This window comes from Equus asinus, chromosome 16 (assembly GCF_041296235.1).
Source record: "Equus asinus isolate D_3611 breed Donkey chromosome 16, EquAss-T2T_v2, whole genome shotgun sequence".
In the NCBI taxonomy this organism is placed as follows: domain Eukaryota; kingdom Metazoa; phylum Chordata; class Mammalia; order Perissodactyla; family Equidae; genus Equus; species Equus asinus.
This window is the reverse complement of record NC_091805.1, coordinates 3,249,739-3,275,123: the sequence shown is the minus strand read 5'-3', so window position 1 is coordinate 3,275,123 and position 25,385 is coordinate 3,249,739. Positions and strand designations below refer to the sequence as shown.

Here is a 25,385-nt window from a genome sequence, read left to right as displayed (position 1 = left end):
ACAGATTCTGTGCTGGGAAGTGAGGGCCATGATTCACAAGCAGTCCCTGCTTTCGAGGGAGATCAGCTCTGAACACAGATTATTACAGATATCAGAAAAGAGCGCCACCAGAGAGGCACGGAGAATGTGTGAGCGGGTAGACTCCGGATGGAGCTGCTCTGATGATGGGCTAGCGAAGACAGGGAAGTGACCCGTCAGATGGGAAACCCCGGGGAATGAAGTGAAAATAAGCATAAAGAACTTTGATCCCACCGCACGGGCAGTTCATTGAACACAAAAACATGGATCCCGGGACCTGTCATATAGCAGGAGCTGGCCCACTATATATTTGTTGGATGGATAGATGGACGGATGGATAGATGGATAGATGGCACCAGGGAGCCAGCCTAGAAAGAGCACAGGCTGACCAGAGAACCAAGAGGCCAGGGATCAAATCCTGGCTACGTGACCTTGAGTAAATCACTTCGCATCTGTAGTCTGCAGTTTCCCCATCTGTCTAATGAGTGGACAGGACTAAGAGATCTCTGAGATTGACTCCCGGCTCAAACCTTCTAGGGCACCAAAAAGTAAGTATGAACGTTCATCTGTTTGTTTACTTGGCCATCTCTCTAATCCAACAAATGTACACCGGAGAGAGAGCCAACCCATGCTTGTGAAGACCCTGACGGCATGCAGCAGAAGCAAAGTGGAGCTGGTTTACGAGGGTGAGGAGGGACGACGAGGTGAATGAGGAATTTAACACAGGATGCCAGGGTTTCTTGTGGAACTCTGGCAAGGAGTCCAGCCAGGCCTCAGGGGGAACAGGAACCAAGAGTGGAATGCTGCTGGGAACCAGGTCAGGACTCTCCCCCCACCCCCAGTCTCTGGTTCTCTCTATGAATCTCCTTAAATCTCCTCTCTTTGCAAACCATCTTTCTTGGCTTCTCTACACACACAGCAGAGGACGGTCATCCCATGGCCCCCAAGTTAACCTCATGGCACTATCAGCAACTCACAGATACTGACTGGCTGTCTCTGGGTCCCAATTCCTAATCCCCAGGAAAAAAGACTCTGATTGGCCCAACCTGGTAAGGTGTCCTCTGCCCTGGTCCAATCAACTCTCCTCAGAGGGGCAGGCCCACACGATATAAACACAGCTGCTGAGGGCCCACCACCACGGGTCATGAGACGTCTCGGTTATTGTCAAGCTGGCAGCCTCCCTCCACGGTGTCCATTACAAAGTCCAAGACAATGGAATAAATAACCATCACGGATTATTGATAAGGACAAAAATTCTCCAGTGTAAGCTCTGTCTTCATGGGCACTAAAATCCTTCCCAAAGCCACTCTACAAACTCTGACAGATTTCAGGAAAAACAGTTGATTGTCACACTCATCTACGTCCCGCACAATTATCACTGTTTTCTAGCACTTTAGAATGGTCCTGTGAAAATGATGGCAAAGCCCAGTCGGGGAGAGACCTCAAACTCTGGGCTGCCAGGGCACAGGAGACAGCCTCCTTGCTGGCCGCTCTGTCAAAAGATGTAACTTGAAAAACAAACCAATGTCTCCAGGGAACTCCCACGCCAACTCCTGAAAGCTGCTGGGGATTCAGGTGTCACTTCAGAAGCCACTCCGTCGGTGGACGGACGGCCCAACAAGAGGGTCAAGTCAAGCCATTAGGGAGATCCTACAGAAAGGCAGGTGCCTCAAGATTAATGCTCCTGAATAAAGGAAAAGCAGTTATTTTTGACATTTTGACAATCACTTTAGAGTCTGGTTCTTATTAGCCCCATTTTTGACTTTTAAAGGTTTTCTTTTTCTTTTCTTTCTTTCTTTTTTTTTTTTTTTTTTTTTACAGAAAATGTCAGGAAATTTGGAACAGAAACTTACAATAAAACACGTCCCCTGACCCTCTGATCTATCAATCTTTCAAATAAACAAAAATGCTTAGAGAAGCCTGGAAGGAGGCATTTCTTGGTAGTCACCTGATATCAGTCGCTGTATTGGTCATTACCTTGCAATTGCTTTTTGGGAAATGGAGTAGAACGGAGCAAACAGGGAAATGCAGAGAATGAGCATGTGTGTGCGGGTGCGTGCATGTAAGAGAGAGAATCAATAACTCATTTTAGCTATACCTTAAAATCTTACAGATGCCAACAGGACACTCTCTTGCACACTTTATCTCCAATCGTCCCATCTTGCAAGCTACATTATTCACAAATGAGACATTCAAGAAACACCAATCCTGAAATAAAAATGTGCACCCCACCAGTGGCAAAGCAAACAAAAGCAGCTAATGTACTGTGGCTAAAAAAATTTTCAAACAAAGCGGCAGGAATTTACTGCCCTTGCTATTTGCTGGACCCCATGAACATAATCAGAACCCCAGGACTGATGCGAAAGTGTGATTTATAGTAAGTCTCAGGATAATAAAAGAAAATGAAAAAGCAAATTGTGCATGAACACGAGAGCTGTATTTCTTCCACTTTCAGCAAGCGCATCAAATTTCCAGCCAGAATTTCAGCGTGAAACTTAGAAGTCCCTCAAGAAACAAACTATGAGCCAACCAGCATCCACACTTGGCCATTGCCCCAGCCGCCTGAATGACATAATTAATATTTAGAGATGACGGTGATTAGAACAACGCACAGAGCGCCATCTGTTTGGGAGGCGGTGGGCCTGGGTTTGAGTCCTGGCTGTGCCCTCGGGTGAATCTCCTAGTGCTCCAGTCACACCTGCTGCCTCAAGTGTTATGTGGATTAAATGAGATGGAGCGTATAAAGCACAGTGCAGGGTGTTTAGCATATGCCAGTCTCAATAAATTTTGTTATAAATTATAAATAATTCACTTAGTTAAATGAGCTAGTACTGTTAAGGCATTTAGAACATAGTAAAGTCCTGGATCAGTGTTCGTCAGTATTATTATCACACGGTGAAACTTCTGGCCGTTTAGACAATGGGGTGACTAAATTAATTTACTTTCACGGTAAAAACCACCTCTAAACCCCTTCAGTGTTCAAAGTTGTTGAAAACCCTTCTGAAATATGTTAGTCTACTTTCCAGGGTGAGTAAATATATGTTAAGTATCAATTTAAAGCTTTTTATGCTGGATCTTGCGTGGCTCCAAGCACACAGGTCAGAGTCCCTGGTTCTGGCACCGACTCTTTATCTGTCGGCTGTGTAACTCTGGCCTCAGTTTACTCATCTGTAAAATAAAGATCACGGTACCTGTCACGCCTTTTTCTCACTGTAGTGTTGGTGACTATCAAAAGCAATCACGCATGTGAAATTACATGCTTCGAAAACCAAAAATGCAAGGCAAATAAAAGTCAGAATAAGTTTGTCATTACTGTCCTTTAGGACATCCTAGCCTGGTTCTGGGGACACATACAGAGAAGGTATGGAGATTCCAGATGGTACTAAGGAAGATGCTTTTTTTTTTTTAATTATGGTAAAATATACATAACTTAAAATTTACCATTGCAACCATTTTTAAGTGTGCAGTTCAGTGGCATTAAGCACATTCATGTTATGCGCAACCACCGCCTCCATCCATCCATGGAACTTTTTTCATCTTCCCAAACAAAGACGCAGTCCCCATTAAACAACAAATGTTCCCATTCTCCCTTCCTTCCAGCCCTGGGAGCCACCGTTCTACTTTCCATCTCCATCAATTTGACAACTCAAGGCACCTCATGGAAGTGGAATCATACAGGACATTGCTTTTTCAATAAATCCATTACGTATTTTCTTACCTTTTCCATCTTTGTCTTTAAAGGCTGAGTGTAGAAAACAATGGCAGTTAACTGAGGATTTCATCTTGTGGATTCCAGATCCGTGCAGTCTGGGATAGGCCTGTGACTGTGGAATAAGGACACAGAGCCTGACAGCCTCCTCCAGGCCATGCTGGGGCTGATTCCTCTGTCTGGTCTCGGTCGCAGTTTGGGAAGACTTCTTGGAAGCTGTGGTATTTTAAGGCTATGCAACGCTGGGGAATAGAGTCTGGCCCATCTCTACCACAAAAGTACTGTCTAACATTGAGTGAATCATTCTCCCTGAGTCATGTCTGTTAACTTGAGGAGGACTGGGTTCAACGATCCCAAAGCAGCATCAACTTCACATTCAAATGTTTGGATGGTGCGTCTACCTCACAAGATACTCAAAACTATCATTTTATTCTTCTCCCCTTCTCCATCCAGGAGCAATGCATTTTGTATAATGAAAACGGAAGAAGAGAAGGATACTATGATATTTTTCCTGGGAAAATAAAGCGGGGCCAAAGAAAAACTCAAAAAAAAAAAATTTGAACTGGTTTGAGATGTTCCTGGCGTTCATTCAGTGTGGTCATCTCTCCTCCGACTGGGTGTGGGTGGGGGTGAGGGGCAGAGTGGACGGCAGTTTCATGGCACGTGCCAGAATGCTATTTAAAACACCTATTTGAAACACAGGAACAAGTATTTGCACAAATTCCAGGCTTTGACTTCACAAGGGGAAAGAGAAATACTGAGTTACACAAACCATCTAAACTGAGAAGATAGAGATATATGATCACTTTTAAATTATCTCCAAAGTTACACCAAAATGGACACTAGCTCCAGGATTCGAAGGAGCGATTCCGTTGAGTACAAAAAAGCAGTAAGGGCAGTACAAGAAGCCACAGACCAAAAGAGTTATGTACTTGGAGGGAACCATGATCCACACTAGTCATAAACTTCCCAACTTGGGTGCCTTTGGACGAGGAGATGCTTCTGGTCTGATAAGAGCCTGGCTCTGGGAAGAAGAACAAGATGACCCAAGTTCCTATGGAGGGGACACTTTCACACATGAATCACCAAGAAAAATGGCAGCTGCTTCAGAACATTGGCTGCCTGCCCTAGAAGCCGACCCTGGGGGGGCTCAGTCCACGGGGACCCCCCTTCAGCGTGGAATGCAAAGCTAAGTACCCATCCATCTGACTTCCAGAGGCAGGTGGCAACTTACGCATATTATCATTTTTCTCCCCAGACAGAGTAGCCCTTGTTTGAAAAATGTAGCTCCTATTGGCTAGGATCAAGTCAATTTTCTTAGAACGGGTATTTCCAGTGTTGTGTCCTGCGAACGGCTTCATAAGAAATGAGCGCAGGGACCAAGAACACATGAAATACTGGAATGGCAATCTGTAATAATCTTAATAAGAGTTTTATAATGTATCTTTTCCAAAAAAGGATGACAGAAGATAGGTTTTATAGATCTATTCCCATTAAACCAACGTCAGGGGCTGAGAATTCCTGAGTCACAGGATTTTAGAGGTGAAAGAAAACTGAAATATGGACTACATGAATGCCCCAGAGCATTCCTGATGTGGCACCCCTGGAAAACGCTCATGTGGTCCCCTTCACCTCCTCCAGGGAGAGGAGAATGCCTCCTCGTGAAGGAACGGGCGAAGGAGCCAGGCTAACTACGTGAAATTACACAGGGTCGTTAGCCCTTTGGGACTTTGGTTTTCTCATCTATAAAAGAGGGGAACTACTTTATGAGACTCTGTGGGAGTAGAAACAATGTGTACAGAGCAATAGTTTAGCTCTGGGTTATCAGTGAGTGTTAGTTTTCTTCCACCTTTTTTTTTTTTTTTTTATTAAAAAGGTCTTCCATATGTTGGGCTGAAATCTGTTTCTTTATAACTTTTACCTGGTAGTCTCAATTTCAACCTCTCAGGGAAATGGAACCATTTTTTCTCTCTTCTCTAAGGCACCACTTCCAACCCTTGGAGACAGTCACGAGCCTTCCTGGGGTCCTCTCTTCTCCAGCCTAAACCCACCCAACTGTCTCCTTCATTCCTTAGAACTAATGAAGAACTCAGGTCACACCTTTAGGAAGTTCCAGTAGAATTGGGGGCAGATGGATTGGGAGCCTATCAAGGCAGGGTCCCTGCCAGCAAGGAGCCTAAATGTATCATGAAGTCCAAAATCAAAATACAGTCAAAGTATTATTGTTGTGCAGGAGAAGGAGCAACTAAATATGATTGGAAAACTAGAGATGACTTCATGGGAAGCGAAGTTTGAGTCGGGTACCCAAGAATTGTAAGGATTTTGAAAGGCAGAAAGCCCCTGCTGGGGAACAGCGTACACAAAAGCATGGAGAAGCGAAAGTGCACGAAACATTTTCAGAACGGGGCTACAGACTGAAGTGTGTCCCCCTCAAATCCATATGTTGAAGGCCTAACTCCCAATGTGACTGTGTTTGGAAATAGGGCTTTGAGGGGGTAATGAAGGTTAAATGAGGTCATAAGGGTGAGGCCCTCATCCAATGGGACTGGAGGCCTTACAAGAAGAGGAAGCTCTCTCTGTCTGTGTGTCTGTGTGTCTCTCTCTGCCCTGTGGGGACACAGTGAGAGGAGGGCCATGTGCAAGCCAGGAAGAGGCCTCACCAGAAACTACCCACTGCTGGACCTTGATCCTGGACTTTCCAGCCTCCAGGACAATGAGGAAATACAGTTCTGTTGTCCAAGCCACACTGTCAGTGGTATTTGTTACAACAGCCCCAGCAGACTAATGCAAATGGCAACTCCTGAGGAGAATCAATGGGTACAGACCTAAGAGGAGAGTGGGTGAGGATATCCACCAACTGACCAGAATGAGGAAAGGTAAATGGCCAGGCTTTGGAGACAGAGAGACCAGTGTTCAAATCTCAGTGTTGCTGCTTCAACAGTCATGTGACCTTAGGCTAGTGACTCAACCTCTCTGAGCTCAAAGCTCTTCTTTGTTAGTGGCAGAAAGAGATAATATCCATGAGGCGCCATTCACCATGCTGGCACGTGGAGGGTACTCTATAAATGTAAGTGATTATTACTATATTTTTGTAAATGTTGCTGATCACAAAACTGGTACTGAGGTAATAAGAGAGATACAGGATGTTACTGACCTGAATACTTCTTAAAACTGTCCACTAGCTAAAAGATGGCACATGTTCTCTATTCTTAACATTCCTGGATGGCAACTGCATCTCCTAGAATGCTAATAATAAAAATCTAATTCTGAACAAGGAAATATTGTTTGCAGAAGAATAGCAGGACTGTGAGAGAAAACAGGCATGTAATGTTGGCATTCGTGTGGCCTAAGGAGAGGGGATTTGGGGCACGGCCAGATGTGTCCTTTACCTGCTTCCTGCTTTGCAAACTCATATGCACCCTATAATACCAAGCTCAATTGTCACCACCTCCACAAAGCCTTATCCACAATTCCTCCAATCCTATTAGCCTGTGTGAGAAAGTGAAGATTCTGTGGGCAATCATACTATAATGATAATACACTACCACCAGCATGCAGGATCCACCTAATCCTTAGGATAACCTCATGTGGTCTAGGTGTCCACATGCCAGGCCCTCTACCTAAGACCAGAAAAGGCACCCAGAGGCTGTCATTTTATTCCAAAGTTCAAAGCAACACTGGAACTAATGAAGACATCTATGTATCAAGAAGTTTCATGACAGATTATTGGTATTAATATATTATGACATTGATTTTGACTCTTACTTCTTCTCAATGTACATACAAATTTATCTAGAGATGCATGTTGGCTTTCTTTGTCAATCACACCTAAAGCTCTAAAACACTGTATACATACACCTTAGAAGCTTAGAACTAAAGAAAATCTCAAGTCATCATCAGATCTGAAATGACCACAGACAACTACTAAGTAAGGCAGAATTAATGCCCTTTTGCTCTAGCATTTAAATTTGTCTCAAAGTTAGAATGTGTAATAATAGGAATTTTTGAATCCCCATTTTAAAGACGATAAACCTTGGGCTCAAAAATTTTAAGTAATTTACCCAAGGCCATACAGCTACTGAGCGCTGGAGCGGAAACCCAGGCCAACGTGATTGCAGAGTCCAAAGAACAACCTTTACCTACTTCCTGAGAAGAAGGAGCAGCCATAGCAGAAAGAGAAAAGGAAGACCAATTGGCCCAACACAAGGACCGTCATGCCCTTAGGACTCCTCAAAGAGAAGAAGAGTTTAGCCCATGCACTGTCACCAAGGAAAGAATTAATGTAGAAGCTTTCTAATCGGAAAAAAAAATCAGTAACAAAAGATAAATATACTAATAGTAGAATGGGAAAAAATGAATATTCACTAGAGAAAAATGGCCACTGAACATAAAAAAAAAAAATCCAGCCTTACTTAATTATCAAGGAAATGGAAGTTAAGACAACAATGACATGCCATTTTTGCTTTTAAAATTGACAAAGGGAATGACAAGACCTAGTGATGGTGAGGTAGGTAGAACGAAGCATTCTCTTGAACGGTTGCTAGGAACCGTAAATACATAAATTTATCATAACATCATGAGGCCAGGTACTATCCGAGGCCCTTTAAGGCATTTTTCATCACAGTATTATTTCTAACAACAAAAAACTGGAATAATCCTAACTTTTCAACAATAGGGGATAAGCTAAATAAATTACGAAACATTCCTACAATGGAACATGTTTAACAAGACCAATAACAATGATGTCATTAAAAATATTTAATGACACAGAGAGAGGTTTGTGATGCTCTTAAAAGGCAAATGACATTTACAAAAGAGAATGGCCCGATAGGGTTCCATTTTGGTAAACATACGTGTAAAAATACTTGCATAAAAACGACTAAAAGAATACATGTTAGCAGTGACTATAATTTTGGCTTGACTTCATTTCCCATATTTTCTACAACAAATATGTTTTGCTTCTGTTTTTAAATCTAGTTTTTTTTAAGGAAGAAAAAGATTTAAGGAAAAGAGCAATAAAATGTAAGGAGACCCCCCTAGCCCACCAACCTCCAGAGGTGAGCTGGGCCCCATCTCCCTGACAGAAGTCTCCTGGAGACCTCAGTTTCCCCAGAACAAGAGTAAATGAGGCTGCTTCAACTGACCCTGGGAAGAGGACTCAACCATTTAGCTGTATTCTGAAGTGGTCTCTCAGGCCTTGCCCAGGCCTTTCCCAGGTCTCTCTCCTGGGAGGTCTGTGCAGCACTGCAGGACGGACTGCTGTGGGCCTCTCTGACTCGACTGATGCAGGGCGCTTCTGTGACTCGACACCAACACGCACTCATTTCAAGGCCAGCATTTCAAGGTCTGCCCAGGGTTTACCTGCTATCTGGGCCCAAGTTTGATCAGACTGTCACGATCAGCCTGATACCCACTGGGAATCATGAGCAGAGAGATGCCCATCACAGCAGAAAGGCCTTCTCTGGCTCCGGTCTTCCACGTGCTCGCACTATTAAACATTTTCCATCACCTCACCTTTCCCCCTCTCTGCCCCCAGCCCACACACTCCTATTTACTGAATAAAATTTACAATAAAGTAAAGAAACAAAAACAAAAGACCCACAAATAAAAAACAGCAATGTCAACAATAAAAAAGCACATGGTCTCTGAATACACATGTTACCAAGAGTTCCCCACCTTTCATAGTTCTTTGAACACACATGCCTGGTGAGCTGCTGGAGATGATTTTCTGATCACCTAGTGGTTCTTGATGCAAAAATAAATGTAGAAAAACATGTGCAGGTCACTTTACAGTTTACAGAGCACATTATCATGTTAGGATCTGATAATGACCTCAGTGGTCGTCATTACTCCTGCATGACAGCTGAGAGGCCTGAAGGTCGGCCCCCGGGTTACTGTCGTAGTCAGTGGCCACGTCAGGGCTGTCCTGGGGGTGGGGCTGGAGCACTAAGTAGAAACAGTCCAGGGTGGAGACGGCAAATCCCCTCTGAGCCCTCACAGCACCAGCAGTACAGAGAACGGCGTGACCAAAGCTCATCGACGTGTCTATTTTACTTATTTTGAATTTTCTTATTTTTGTTTTATTTAGGCAAAATTCACATAGCAGGAAATGGACCATTTTAAAGTGAATAAATAAGTCATGGGCACTTGGGACATTCACAGTGTTCTGCAACCACCACTTCTATCTAGTTCTAAAGCACATCCGTCACCCCGAAGGAAACCCCACACCCACCAGCAGTTGCTCCCTATTCCCCCTCACCCAGCCCCCAGCAACGGCCAATCCGCTTTCTGCCTCTACGCATTTAACTATGATGGACATTTTTTACATGAATGGAACATGGGGTTTTTGCATCTGGCTTCTTTCACACAGCATAAACATTTTCGCGGTTCACCCATGTTGTAGCCCATATCAGTACTCTATGCCTCTTTATGGCTGAATACTATTCCACTGTGTATCTCTACCACAATTCGTCTAATCATCCGCTAATGGACATTCGAGCTGTTTCCACCTCCCGGCTAATGTGAATAGCACTGCTGTGAACATGCACGCACGTGCATGCAATTGAGCACCTGTTTTCAATTCTTTGGGATAAACACAAGTTTCCTTATGTTCTTATGTACTTTATCTGACTATCAGAGTATAGGATATTTATTGGAGAAAATGTGGAAACTAGAGGAAAAACACAAATAAGAAAATTCGCCTAAGGGTAATTAAGAATATTTTCTTCTAGAAAGGATATTCTATAAGCTAAAAAAGCTTATAACCCATTCTTCCTTTCCTCCCTATAAACAGAGATTGTTCTAGACTAGGTCGTTGAGAAGACGGACTCTGTAGTCAGAAAAACCCGGCTTTACAGCCTATCCCTCAGGGATTATATGGCACATTTAAGGGACGGTGTTGTGAGTAAAGTGTCCAGGACAGAACCTGGGACAGGATGGGCGTCGGGGAGTGTAGCCAGAATGGTGCTTCCACCAAGGATGTGCCCACTCCACCAGAAAGGGAGGCTCGTGGGAGACCAGTTTTGTGTTTTCACTGCTGTATCTTTAGTAGCACGCCTGGCACACAGCTGGCACTCAATAAACACCTGTTGAAGAACGAGTGACTATAGTGTTGGGGAAAGGATTGGCACTAAGAGAGCCCGAAGGATCTCTGCGAAAACTCAGCTTTCTGAGCTCAGAAGACAAAGGCTGTGCATGGGAACTTCTTGCAAGTCCGTCTGAGTCCTGCATGACCATCTTCCAATTTCTGGAGTTGCTCAGGTCTGACTCAGGGCCCACAAAAATTGGAGTCATTGCAGAAAACAGTCAGCAAGTAAGTTCGTCTTTGTTGCAGCAACTGAGGGCAGAGCAAGGAGCCCTGGGAAGCATGTGCTGAGTTGACCCTTCTAGGCTGCTGGACCAGGTAAGGCTCGGAGCAGTTTTTCAAAGCAAACGAAGCATTTGATGGGATAAACCCAGGCAAAGAGATACTTAAGCATGGGGCCTTGACAGCAACTGCCCTGCCCTAACACCGCTTGGAACCACGGAGATGATTAGTGAACTTCTCATGGCCCTACAGGAAATCTTGCCCGGCAGAGGAATGCAAAACTTTCCAGCCTTGTCTAAAAGCAGGTTCCCCACACTCCACCGCCTCAGAATGATGTCTGTAATGGGTTGCAGAGCTCACGGCCTGCTGAAGGCCTATGCTCTCCTCCAACTGTGGGTCCTTACCCCAAGTGAGAGACCGGCCCTGTTCTTGGACTAACTTCTCCTGCAAGCTCAGGAGGGTTGAAACGGAGCTGGAGGCACGTGAGCTCCCAGGAAACAGGCCAGAGGAAATGCAGGGCTGACCCCACCTCAGATGGCTACTGGCCGGGCCTTGCCAGGGAGGAAGTGAGCATCCTTGGTTCCAGGGTAACAGTCTGTTTTCATGCAGGAAGGCCTTCGTACTTCTCCTTTAAAGCACCCACCAGTGCTGCAATTAAATGGTTTTTACTATATGTGTGTATGTGAAATTAATTGTTAACGTCTCTCCCACTAAATGTATCTGAGGGCAGGACCATTGTCGCGTTCATCGTTGCATCTTCAGACCCTGGGATAGCCCTTATCCATGGTAGGCACTCAACAAACCTTGTTGAGTAAATGAATCTAAGGCATTTTATTACGAATTTCTATTCAGTTTTAAGGCAACATAATACATTGACCAAGGACATGAGTTTGAATATACCGCTTTATGACAGTGGGCAAATTGCTGGAATTGCTTTTATTAGTTTCCTGATGTTGCTGTGACAAATTATTACAAACTTGGTGGCTTAAAACAGTACAAATTTATTCTCTCACGATTCTGGAAGCCACAAGTCCAAAATGAGGCAGGACCATGCTCCGTGTGGGGACTCCGTCCGGGGAGAATCCATTCCTGGCGTCTTCCAGCTCCTGGGGCTGCCCTGGCATTCCTGGGCTGGCGGCTGCATCACTGCACTCTGCCTCCATCTTCCCAGCACCTTCTCCTCCAGGGGTCTGTATGAGAGCTCCTTCGGCCACTGCCTTCTAAGGACACCTGCAGGCATTTGGGGCCCACCCAGATAATGCAGGATGCTCTCATCTCAAGATCCTCAGTTAATGACATCTGCAAACACTCTTTTTCCAAAAAAGGTAAAGTTCATAGGTTCTGGGGATTAGGACAAAGACTTATCGTTTTTAGGGTCACCGTTCAGCTCATTACATTTCTCTAAGGCTTGGTTTTTTCATCTGTAAAATGGACATACTATCCCTTAGAATTATTATGAGGATTAAATGTGACAATACATGTAAATCACTTAACATGGTTCACGGCACATAAAAAACTCTCAATATTTGGTAGCTATTAATAGCCGGTATTATTTCATGAGACAGGGAAGTATAACTCCCAACGGCCAAACAGAAAAAGTGATGGAGTCATGTCAGCTCATTCAGACATTTTAGAAAGCATGTCAGTATCAGTATCAATATCAATATCAATCTCTCTGTCTCTCTATTTATTTAATCAGGGCTGGGACCTGAGCTTGGCCCTCTTACCTATGTCATTACATCTGGTACTCAACCTGGGAGACTGGCATTCTCCCCCATCTTACAGATGGAAAAAAAAAAAAACAACTAAATTTCTATTTTCAAGAACCTGAGCTAGCCACAGAGCTTAAATATAAACTGAGGACTTCTCGTTCTAAACCCAGTTCTTTTCAATGTTACTCCAGAAAATTAAGGACAGGAATGGAGAAAGTTCCAAGCATCTGTGCCTGGATAAATCACTTGTTAGAATATTCTGGAAAGAGCTGACTACAGGGCAGATTACGCTAGAACTCCAAAACAGGGGTTCTCAAACTTTGTTGCCCATTAGAATCACCTGGAGAGCATTTAAACCCCTCAAATCACAGACTGAACAGAAGAACAATGAAATCAGAACAGCGTGGGGAACAGCCCCAGGCGTCAGGATGTTTCAAACTCCCCAGGCGACTCCAGCACTGTGAGGTTGGGAACTGCTGCCCTCTCAGAGTTCTCAAACTCTGGCGGGAGTCAGCCACCTGGGAAGCTGGTAAAACTGCAGAGGCTCAGGGTCCCTTCTCTGCAGGTGATTCTGACACCCACCAAAGTTTGAGGACAACCACTCAGAAGCACCTTTCTGGAGCACAGCAAGCAGGAGAGGACGGAGCACAGCGGGAGCTGAGGCAGAGCCAGACGGCAGAGCACCGCGGATGATCTCTTCTCCCTCCCTTGGCCAGAGGCTCTAAGTCCAAAAGTCCTGGCAGTCTGTGAGCCAGAGTTGACCAAAGCCAAAGGCCCAGGACTCCAAGGCCTTCGATCCCCGTGAGCAGGGCCCCAGTCCGCAAGTTTCTAGAAGTATCTTGGGGCCAAACTCCAAGCCATTTCTGCAGTGTCTCAGCAGGCAGCTCTCAGTCCAAACTAAGACACGTGGGCAAGCACAAAGCCAGCCAGGGAGAGTCAAGAAATGCTTTCTCTGCTGCTTCCCGATTATTTACGAGTCCAAGATTGTGCCTCGTCTTTGCCAGGAATTAGCAAAAATGGTACGAAGGGAGGAAGGAACCTGAGACCCATGACAAGAGGCAGATAAACCTCTATCCCCATTCTCAGTGGTAAAAACAGGAGCATCCACACACCCAAGCTGGCTCGATTCCTCCTCTGTCTCAATCGGGTGGTGGTTGCTAGGGGTGGGGAGCTGTCTCTTCACACAGCCAAGGTGGCCATCTGTGGACACCCTAGGGCCTCACCTCTAAGCTGAACACCCACACACAGGAGCACGCGGGGGAGGAGAGGGAGGGCTGCGGGGAGGGACTGGGGCCAGAGCTGAAGCTGGGACGACTGGCTGGAAAGACCTCTGAGCGGGGAGGCTGACCCTTCCATGCCAGTGCTAGTGCCCAGCGGCAAACCCCTCCTTTGAACAGGCTTCGAAAGATCAAGACTGACCACAAAGGGTTGGCTTCCCTCGATTTTATGACAGAATTCTGAAGTCCTCATCTCGGAGGTTCCTTTCCCTAAAGTCAACAGACTCGTCAAGTAAAGAGGATTAACAAGAGCCCTGGAGAGAGCAGCCCAGCGGAAGAGGACCTGGTTCCACAGTGCATCCTTCCATGCTGGGCTCCAGGCAAACGGACCAAGAGCTCATTGTTAGCGAGGGATGGGTTAGGCAGACACAGCGGAGCCAGCGGGAAGCCCCCCTGCGTTCCTGCAGGACGGTGTTCTCACTGCTTCCAGGCTGCAACCGGATCTTAGAGGAAAAGGAGACTGATTTTGGATGGTCAGGAAAAGCTTATCTCAGAAAGTGACAATTGTGCCAAGACCTGAAGGAGGGGAAGCAAGAGAAAGAGGATTCTGGGTAGAAGGAACAGCATATCAAAACGCCCTTGGTCAGGGAAGGGCCTGGCTTGGAGAAAGCTACAGGAAGCCAGTGTGGCTGGCGCATGGCCCGCAGGGGACAGCAGGCAAGGACACAGGCACTGCTGGCGCATTAGGGCCTGTGTGAATGTGCCCACCTCCGCCCAGAGCCGGGTTTCCTGCCTGGTTCTGCTGGTCCACGGCTGTCCTTTAAACCGCCGCTCTCAAAGTGGAATCTCTCCGTGCTCTGCACTCCTCACCCACAAACCTTTTCCCCCCGGAAGGGAGATTACACGAAATACTGCCTTTCCCTAGGGGTAACCATCAGATCATGGTCTGTAATGATAATCTGTTGCATGTAAAGCATTTTATACAATTTTAAGCATTATACAAACAGGCACACAAAATCAGTTCTAGAAAAAGTGCTTTTCATAAAAAAGCAGTTCCTGAGGACTTCAAAGCTGGGATGGAGCTGAGAACAGCTCCTCACGCTGCAAGGAGGACAAAGCTAGATGTACCACTGCTCCAGCTGTTGCTTCATCAGAGCATCTTCAAATAGAAATACAATGCGAGTGACGTGTGTCATTTTAAACCTTTTAGCAGTCACATTACAAAGGGTCAGGTACAGTTAATTTTAATTATATATTTCACCTAACTCAATACATGAAAAATTATCATTTCCACATGTAATTAATATAAAACTTATTAGTAAGATGTTATAAGAGCTTTTTTCCTATTAAGCCCTTGAAATCCAGCTTGTGGGTCACACTTAGACTAATCTCATTTTGGACCGGCCACTTTCAGGTGGGGCCAGGGGCTCTGGTACTGGACCATGCAGCCTCGGAGTCTCGCTGGTAAGGCAGCCGGGCCCAGGAGGGATATCTCCATCCCGCAGATGAGAACACTGAGGCCCAGAGCTTAACCGGCAGGTCACTGACCCGGTCGGTGGTGGACCAGAGCTGGGACTAGAATCAAGCTTCCTTGTCAAGAGCTCTTTCCCGGATCATGCTCCCCTCTCCTTGGGCATAAAAAGGTGGGGTGTAGGGGCAAGAGAACCACTAGAAATGAGCACCCATCGGTGCTGGGGACTGCGATGGGGCTTCGATCTCATGTAACCCTTACAACAACCCCCTGCAGTCATTCCACTTCCCCCATTTTCCAGACGAGGTCTCGGAGGCTCCAAGTGCTTGTGTCATTGATGGCGCAGGATGCCATCAGTCCTTTCAAGGAAACGAGGCTCTCAGGATCAGGACGATGTTGCTTAGGGCCCAAACCTGCTGAACGTGGGCTGTCATCCCACACGGCTACCCCAGGAATTCCACCGGAAATTCCTCCAACCAGCTACCAGCTTTGAAGATGGGACATAAGGATGGATAAACTCTCCTCCTAGTCCCTGGAGGAGGGCTCTCTAACCTGCCAAATGCCAAGGCTCCTAATCCAGTCCAACCCTATCTTGCCCCTTCACCCACTGCCACTGCTCCAAATACATACAGTTAGGAACACGAGCAAAGGGCTCAGGTACTCCATTCGGACTAGCTGTGAACCAAGCTCCAAGCTACAGGCCAGTCAATACCATTTACATAGACTCTTTATGTGCCAAGGACAAGTCAAGTAACAGAGAAGGGACAAGAGGAAGCAACCACTTCTGGACCAGAGAACCCGGTCGCAGCCCTTGATCGTGATGTTCCCAGGCAAGAGGCGGGCCAAGTGGCCGCAGCCAGCCCGTGTCTGTCTATTGTGACTGTGCAAGCAGCCGTCCTATGGCACAACACAAGTGCAACCCACAGAGGTGTTTGTTGGCCAGGAAAACCACGTTGGTGATGGACACCAGCGCCTCCACAGGCGAGAAAGGGAGCTCCAAGCCAGAGCAACGCAGGGCTCCTGCTCCAAGAGCCGGGCAGCTCACTTCCCGACGACGTGTAAAGTTCCCAAGCTGGGGGGGACGCCAGCTCTCCTTTTAAAAAAGCAAAGCAGGACAAAAATACCCCCACATCTAGTCTGTAAGCGCAGGGAACTATTTGCAGTGGGAAGCAGCCCTCGGTATTTTTTTAAGTAGTCAGTTCCCTCCCTTTCTGCTACCTACGGGTGCAATTTCCAGTCCTTTCTCCAAAAGAAACATTTGGCTTTCTATAGAGAACCTCTGAGACCTCATGCGACGGAAAATGGAAGAAGGGGAAAGAGGCCCTCATCACGCCCCACCCCAAACCCTCCCGGGCAGCTGATGTTGAGCCCCTGTAGATGCATTTATTTTGGGAGGTACTTAGTCCTGAAGCATTTGTCTCAGAAATCACCGCCATGCCCCATCAATGGGAGCTTTCAACAGCTCTTCCCGGGTGGCCTTGTCTCTTTCTAAACTTCATTTCCTGTTGGAAAGGATAAACAGGTAGCTGTTTATTGCCACCGACTAGACTCGTTTCACAGAAAACCAGGACCTGAGTGAGGCTGGGGAGCCCGGGTGGGACTGAGGGTGGGACAGAGCAGCTGGGTGAAGAGAAAGGCCCTGAAGCACGCCAGTGGTGGATGTTACTTTACTGCTACTCCACGGGAGGGGACTTGCCCACGGGAGGACGGATAGGAGCACCAGGGAGACTGTCCTCGGCCGCCATGTTGGACATGCTGGATCCCTGGACTTGGCCCAGAGTACCCGATGGGAATCCTGGCACTGCCATTTACCAGCGGTGCCCCTCAGCCAAATCTTTAAACCCTCATTAGCCTCAAGTGCCCATCTGATCTACCACACAGGGTGGTGAGAATTCAGTGATGCATGCAGCATGCTTAGCAAGAGCCTCACCCCAGTAGGTATTCACACGCAGCAGCTATGAATTGGCATGGATGGCGTTAGAGTCCATACAACTTAACGTCATGGTTTCTACTACACTCAGGCATTGTTGGGCTGTGAGAGCGTGCCGAAAGAGAAGAGAACCCCTGACTTTAAAGAGGCAGGCAAACAGATAAAGAGATAATTTCAATACAGCCTGGTAACTGTTCTGATCAAGATAGACATGGGGTGGTATGGTACCTCACATATGAAATATTTTGGGGTATGGTCAATGGGATTGATGAAAGGATTCATTACTTGTCTCTCTCTCCATCTAGAACGCAAGGTCCACCAAAGCAGGGATATTGCTTGTCTTACTCAGCTCTCGGCCCATTGGGAGCTCTGTGGGGAAAGAGGGGGTGAGGGAGGGTTCATGGTGATGCTTAAGTAAAGGCGTCAGCCAGGTGAGGAACGGGGCTCAGGACAATCCAATCAGAGGACAGACAGTGCATGAACAAAGGCACAGAGACTGGAAGAAAGAGGATGTATCTAGGGAATTAGGGGCAGGTTGTGGAAACAAATGGAGTACAAAGTATGGGTGCAGGGGTAAGACCACGGAGAACCTTGTTTATCAAACTAAGACGGATGGCGCTTGTGTGGGGACCCTGGGTGTGGAAGGCCAGAGCGGGCTGCTGCTGACACGGGCTGATTTAACAGGATCTGAAATCTCTATTCCAACCCTAAAATATCCTCTCCTTCCAGCCTGCCCAAGTACCCATGATGATTTTACTATCAAGCAAAAAAGTCACAACCGTGTTAACCAAAAACCGCTGTGACTTCTTACTCTCTGATTAGTTTATCAGACTTGCTAGCCAGATCCATTTTCACAACAACCATATGAGGTAGGTACATTTATTATCTCATCTTACCAATGGAAAGAGCAAAGCATACGTGGCTGAGTGGCTAACCCAAAGTCACAAAGTCTGAAGTAGTAGGTTCAGGATTCAAACTCAGTCCCCTTGGCTCCGGGTCCATTTTCTTAACCACCACATCACCTCAGATCTATCTTCCACTTACCATATCTCTCTTCGGCTCAGCGTAGCCACTATTTAAACCATTTGATGAATTTTTATTTTCTATAACTCTGTTTTTCAATTCTAGAATTTCCATTTAGTTTTTTTTAAATGTCTACTTTTTAATCTTATTACCCTGTACTTGTCCAATAGTTTCTATTCTCTCTTTCACCGTGAAACGTTTTAAACATAGCTACTCTCTCCAATTGGTCTATTGTCTTTAGTTTCTAAAATGTGAATGTCTCCATGTCTTTTGTCTGCTGACTCTCACCACTAGTGGCTTTTTCCCCTCTCTTGCATGCACTATCGTATTTAAAAGTAAACTTAACATCAGCAGGAGTTTGCTGCTGTTGCTGCTTTGTGGTTTTGATTTTTTTAAATTTTGTTTTGGTGGGAGAACCACATGCACTGGGATGTTGAGACATTTTTATGACCTGGTTTTAGATTGTCCCCTGTCAGGGTCTCACAGTTTAATCAATTCCAGACCCAGTTTTTATGTTATCTTCTTGGCTTGTGGCTCGTGCACCACACGAGAAGCACCCTACCCCACACAGCACAGGCGGGGTTTGATTTCTCACGGGTGATCCCAACGGCCCAGGGTGGTTGACAGACTTCCATTCCAGATGCCCAGTGGAATTTTCCCTCTTTCACTCTCAGGTCAGTCATTCCTCACTGACAGCCTGTGCAGAGGGTTTGTTTCCTATGGCCTCAGCCCTCATCCCCATGGGACACTGAAACTCTGGCCCTAACAACCACGCACACTCCCCGTATTTTCAAAGGACTTTTTGTTCAGCTCCTTCTCACTGATCATTGCTCTGTCATGGAGCTTTCTGTTCATTTCCGGCACCTGGCGACTTCTCCTTTTTGTGTACCATCCTGGCACTGGATTTTCTTTTTCTCGTTGTATATTTCCAGCAGCATCTCTCTGTGACTGGGGGGAGTGTCCTTTGATAGCTCAAGCTATCAAATCAACCAGAAGGTTTTGATTACGCATTTAAATATCAGTCTTCCCCTCTTGGCTCTGGGTTCATGGAGGACAGAGACCTCTGTCTGATTCATCTTTCAATTCTAATTCTTCAAACAACACCCAGACCAGAGTAAAAAGCAATAAGGATTTGATCAATAAATGAATAAATGAATTAATCAGCTTTCTCTTTCATTCGAAATGGGAATTAAAGACCATACACTAATTATCTTTAGAGAAATAAGACACCAAGGATCCCTAGAAAGCCATCCATCCTTTCTGGAAGGCCATGCTAAGAAGGGAGTCTGGAGCCTGCCTCAGTCCAGCCTTTTGGCCAGTAGGTTCACTGCTATTAGCATCGCTTCCTTCTTGAAGGGCAGCCACTGCTAATGACAGTGCTGGTTTGGAGGAAACAACGTCTGGCCAGCCAGGCTCCTGACTGATGGCTGTGCTGCCATCTTCCCACGTATGGATCTCCTTCTTTAGTCATAAGTGGAACCTGATCAATAACTTGCAGCGTGCAGTGGAGATAATTTTTCTGTTGGCGCCATCAGGAGCTCGCCAATTAAATTCACATACTTGAAAGCACCCGGTACAGTGCTCGGCAGAGAGTAGGCACTAAGCTAACATTTAGTGCACTTTATTTCTTCTTTTCCATTAAAAAAAATCGGCAAATATTTGTTGAAAATCTATTGTCTCCTGGGCATTGTGCTTGGAGCTGGAGATGGAGAGGAAAGACATGCAGTCTGCGCTTTAATCCTTAATTAGAAAAAGAATGTCCAAACCAAGTCTGACAATAAAAAAAATTATCCTAAATGTCCTTTGATTTCAGGTGAAAAGACACCTCACCCCATCCTGCCACCCACCAATGCCTAAGGAAGCATGAGCAGCACAAGAACCCTGCCTAGGACTGCGTGACGTTCTCTTCCCCCAGAGAGGAAATCAGCTCCCGGTGAATACAGGAGCAGACGAAAGAGAGCTGATCATAAAAGACAATTTTGGCGATGACTTTCCGGCTCCTTGGATCACTGTAATTCCAGGACCTAGAATCATGCCTGAACTAAAGCAGAAACTCAACACAGTTGTTGAATGTGAGTATTTGCACTCATATGTGTGGATGGGGCCCATTCATACATGGCCCTAGATGTGGTGTGCCTTGTCATTCCACACGTATTTGTTGAGGATTTCCTATGAACAAGAGTCTGGGTTAGACTTTCTGATGGATACAGAAGAAAAAAAAGAACAAGATAGATACGCTACCTACAAGAAACATCCAGGTTTAAGTGAGATAGACAGGTGTGATTTAACATGGAACATGCTCACAGAAGAACAGAGAAAGGGCTATGAGAGTCCCAAAGCAGGAAGCCACTTCCTCCTGAGGGTTAGACAAGATTGGCTGATATAGACTTGATGCTCAGACTTGAAGGAGAAGGAATTTGTTGCCCTAGAGAAGGGAGAGAATGGGTGTTGGCAAGGAAGGCAGGGCAATCCGGGCTGGGAGAAGAGCTCAGACAACAGCAGAGGGGCAGGAAGGCACAGGATCTACGAGAAGAAATGGAAACTTGGCTGGAGATGCAGAAAGGGACATAAAGGAGGCCAAAGGGAAATCAGGCTGGAAAGGGAGGCTGAGCCGATCGCAGGGGCTGAGCGTGTCCTGATTTACCACTCTAGGACAGAGGATCTCCACGGGGCAGCCAGTGCTTGCACATGGCGGGGCTTAATCAAGACGACAGCAACCTCATGGCAGGAGCCTGTGCCCCACATGCACACAGGAAGCTGCCATCTGTATGCACAGGCAATTACAAACATTCCCGGCCCCCTGCCCTGAACCCTGCAAGCACATCAAATACTCGCTGCAAGAGGTCACCAGCCAACAGCTCGGATCAATCCTGGCTCGGGCAGAATCAAATCCCCTAAATAAGATCCACTAGATGCGGTGTCAGGAAGGTCAGAAACGACCCCACTTCACATCTTGAAGCGTTTTTACCATGTGGAACATTTTAGAGAAGAAGGGAAAGGAAAGAGAGGGGAAAAAACTCTCCAGAAATAATAGAATTCCAAGTAATTAAATGTTAAATGATCACAAAGTAAGCAGGGAATTTATTTTGGCCCCATCTCCTTCTAGAGATGTAAGAAGCAGTCGATTTCAAAGAAGGCCGTGCCAGGATTAAAAACTGAGTCTCATGCCTCCCTCGGCCTCCCCGGCGTGTCCCCACTGGGTACCTTTGTCGAGCTCACTCGAAATGTTCCACGACGAGGTAGGCACTAACTCGGCGGTGACTGACAACTCCGTTTCTGAAAAGAAAAAGAGGGAGGGGGGGAAAGACAGGCGCAATATTAAATAGAGTCGCTTATGGGCTGTTAGAAGCATCACAGGAGATTTCCAAAGGCTCTGACTGCACACCAAACATTATCAAACACTAACTCTTCCTTTTCTTCTTAGAAGACCCGTCTTAGACTAATGTCGTCCAGCAGCCTTCCCGTGAAAAAGAACAATGCGGCTCCTGCTGCTGATTTCACCCCAGTTTGTGAATTGACAGCATTTCTAGTAAGAGAGAAACCCACTTCTCTATATTGAAACTTCAAGTCAAGAGAAATGACGGAGAGTCACTTGTGGAACGAAACTTAAAATACAATTTTTTTAAAACCACCATAAAGTAAGGCAAACATGCAAATCGACAATCTATAAGGCATAATACACTGTGAAGATTTAAACCGTTTAATAATATACTGTAATATACAAATGATGTTTTTGATGTTTTTGAAAACTTAAGCCATGACACTATCCTACTAGCACACGTTTAAAAGATGGCACTAATCTGGCCTTGGGCCATGTCTACACACGTGCGCACACACACGTTCACTGTGTTACAGAACTTCAGCGCTGGGCAGGGTGGTTGAGAGGCCAGCGCCTCAGAGGTTAGACACACGGCACCCGTGCTGTCAACTCCCCGCCGTCAACCCGGTGCACACATCGCTCAGCAGTCATGGCCCTTCTTGTCTACTAAACCTGGGATCCGCCTTAGAGTCTTTTCAGCACGGGGTCTAGGTAGACACTAGGAAGGGACCCGAGTTGGAACACAAGGTGAACTTTGGTAAGTGGAAGAATCGGGGTTCAAATGCAGGTCTGTCTGTCGCCCACAGCCTAGCAGCCCACGCTGCCCAGAACTCAAGCCTGTGAAACCTGACTTGTCACCTCCCCTCTCTCCGGCTTCACCTTTCACCTCCACAAGCACACTTTCTGCATGTCCTTATTTACGGGTGGGAACTGTCTGCCACACGGCCACAGGAGCCACACGCCATTGTCAGGGAGCCTCGTCGAGGACGGGATGTTTACCCATCGAGACCCTGCAGAGGCCCACTTCCAGTTCGTCTGCTGGGTGTGCCATCAACCTGCTGCACACGGCAGAGACGGAAGGTTGTTTGGTTTGTGCAGACCTCCTTGGCTCGCCCCTTTCCCTGTCCTCCAAGAGGCAGGACAGGACGCAGACCAACCACACACATCCTCCCACCCCAAATGGCCCCAGTCACCTCCTACATCCTGAGCCCCAAACAGCAGTGACTCTTTCAAAGGGACCTGAAGTCAGATGGGCAGGTTGGCAGGGATCCTAAAACACATACAATTCCAAAATATGAAACCAAAAAAAAACTTTACCCAAGTCGGAAAAATGTTTAACACAAAGCACAGTAGAAGGCAGTGCCTCTGTTATCAACCCCTTGTTCTGGGAATGAGGCTTTCATGCAGGTGACTGTGACAGGACTAGCTAATTGTCTACAATTCAGGCCCCTCCACTTACGACTCGGACTGCAGCCCTGTTCTGACACCATGCTCTGCCACCACTGTGGCCCTGTGAATAACGGCCCCTTGTTTGCGGTACTATGGACTTCTGTGGCTCACCTTGTAAGCAGGCCCAAGGAACACCCCACCACCCAGCCTTCAGGGCGCTCAGGGATGGAAGCGCGGCAGCCATGGCGCTCCAGGCAAGGCAGCCAGGGTGGGGGAGAGGCGGGATTAAGGCGGATCTCGGCAGCATTTACGTTCAATATTTTCATAGCTTCACCTTACTGCTGCTCACACTTAGATTGCCAGGAATACAGGTTTCATTTTACAGTATTAATTTTATAGAAAGTTAGCTCTATGTCACTTGGTTTTTCCAACCTGAGCTTGAATTGCTGGTTGAATATAATTTGGGACCAACGACAAATGAATAGGTTCTTGGCACCGCCAACAGTGGAACCGTTCACCCCTCCCCGTGTCCCTGGACACTGATTACCACTCGGTTCTTGGGCTACAGCAAAGATCATTTCAATTCACAAGCCAGGAAGTGATTGTGATAGTTCTGAGGAATTTGGTTCTCAGCCTCAAGATCCATTCTTTAGATAACCACATGTTCAGCTTCTCGGATAAAATGATAATAAAAACAGATAAAACACGAATAATCTCCCTGAAAAATATTATCTCCCAAGGCCACATTTTTTAAGAGAACGGGTGATTATTTTATGTGAAACATTTGATATTAGTAACTCCGCCTCACAAAAATGATGTTTAATAAGCTTTTTTTCTGCCTGAAAGGAAGGCTGAGCTTTCAGTGAGAAAAACGGAGCCCGTCTCTGCCTGAGCTCCACTAATGCCGGGTCACCTCTGGCCTTGGCTCTGTGGGATATCCACTGATGGATTCCGCTCCTCGCCCATCCTCCACATCATGGCAAAAGGTGAGATATTTCCAAGTATATTTACTTATTTTTATTTTTTTATTTTTTTGAGAAAGATTAGCCCTGAGCTAACATCTGCCACCAATCCTCTTCTTTTTGCTGAGGAAGACTGGCCCTGAGCTAACATCCATGCCCATCTTCCTCTACTTTATATGTGGGACGCCTGCCACAGCATGGCCTACCAAGCAGTGCCATGTCCGCACCCGGGATCCGAACCAGCAAACCCCGGGCCACCGAAGTGGAATGTATGCACTTAACCGCTGTGCCACTGGCCGGCCCCTCCAAGTATAGTTAACACCAGACTGGCAACCTGTCTTTGTGTAAAATTACTGTGGTATTAGCAAATTAACATGTGCCATGGAAGACAGTAGGATATTTAATGGAAATACACACCTAGATTAAAATACTAATTTCTGCCACTTACTAATTTTGTGATCCTGAGCAAGTTACTCCCCATCTTTTGACCTCTATTTTCTCATCTGTAAAATGGGGACAATAAAAGTCACCTCACAGGACTGAGGTAAGGATTAAACTAGATAATGGACCAAAATGGTCCTGCACGGTGCCCAGAAGAGAGAGGACCCTCAGGATCTTTTGTGCCTTCCCCATGTCCCGTGAGGCAGCCTGTAGCCTATCCCTACGTGGACACACTCCAGTGAGGCACACAGCAGCCATCCTTTACGTGGCTGCACCCCAGTTAGCTGCTATGTCAGGGTCTAGGCTCAAAACAATGCATCCGCCAGGCTCTCAGAAAGACTCTAGATGTCACATGACTTACTAATCCACGCCAATCTTTTCATTTTGTGAGGTTTTCCTGAATTGGTCACCAATTCTCTCAGAACATAAGTGTTTCTATGTGTTTTTAGCCAATTTAGGCAAATCAGCATGTTTTAGAAAACCCCAGCCCTTATCTCCCTGACCTCTGTCGGAGGGCAAGCCCCCGTTCTCCCGATTTGATCAATAGGAGTTATTATCTTTGCAGTCTCACTGATGACTGACTTTTTGGCACCGATTCTGCAAACCATACGGTTTTGGTATTTAAGCCTGAACAGTGGGAGTGTTATTTGGAGAGAAAGAAAAAAAAAATAAGCCTGAATCCTCCTCGTTGATAAAAGCCTGTGCTCTCCGAGAGGATTACTGGTTCATCTCAGCAGTTGGCAGGTAGACTCCCGACGCTCACAGGGTGTGTGAGCTCTTCCAAGAAGCACCCAGCCACGCCACATCCTACATCCTGCTCCGGCGACGCTTGAGGCTACACAGGCACAACCCAGATACTCACGAGACTAGTGGCCAGCCCAGTGTGAG

General features: G+C 46.4%; 1 protein-coding gene across 3 annotated transcripts in view; it reads right to left on the bottom strand.

Moving 5' to 3' along the window:
* The window catches only part of ROR1 (receptor tyrosine kinase like orphan receptor 1), a 356,983-nt gene that overhangs the window by 131,536 nt on the left and 200,062 nt on the right, over positions 1 to 25,385 (bottom strand). For all 3 annotated transcript variants that reach the window (XM_070486465.1, XM_044749031.2, XM_070486466.1), the window contains one exon: positions 21,591 to 21,662. In XM_070486465.1, the coding sequence (XP_070342566.1) occupies positions 21,591 to 21,662 (72 nt within the window). The remainder of the gene's footprint in view (positions 1 to 21,590; positions 21,663 to 25,385) is intronic.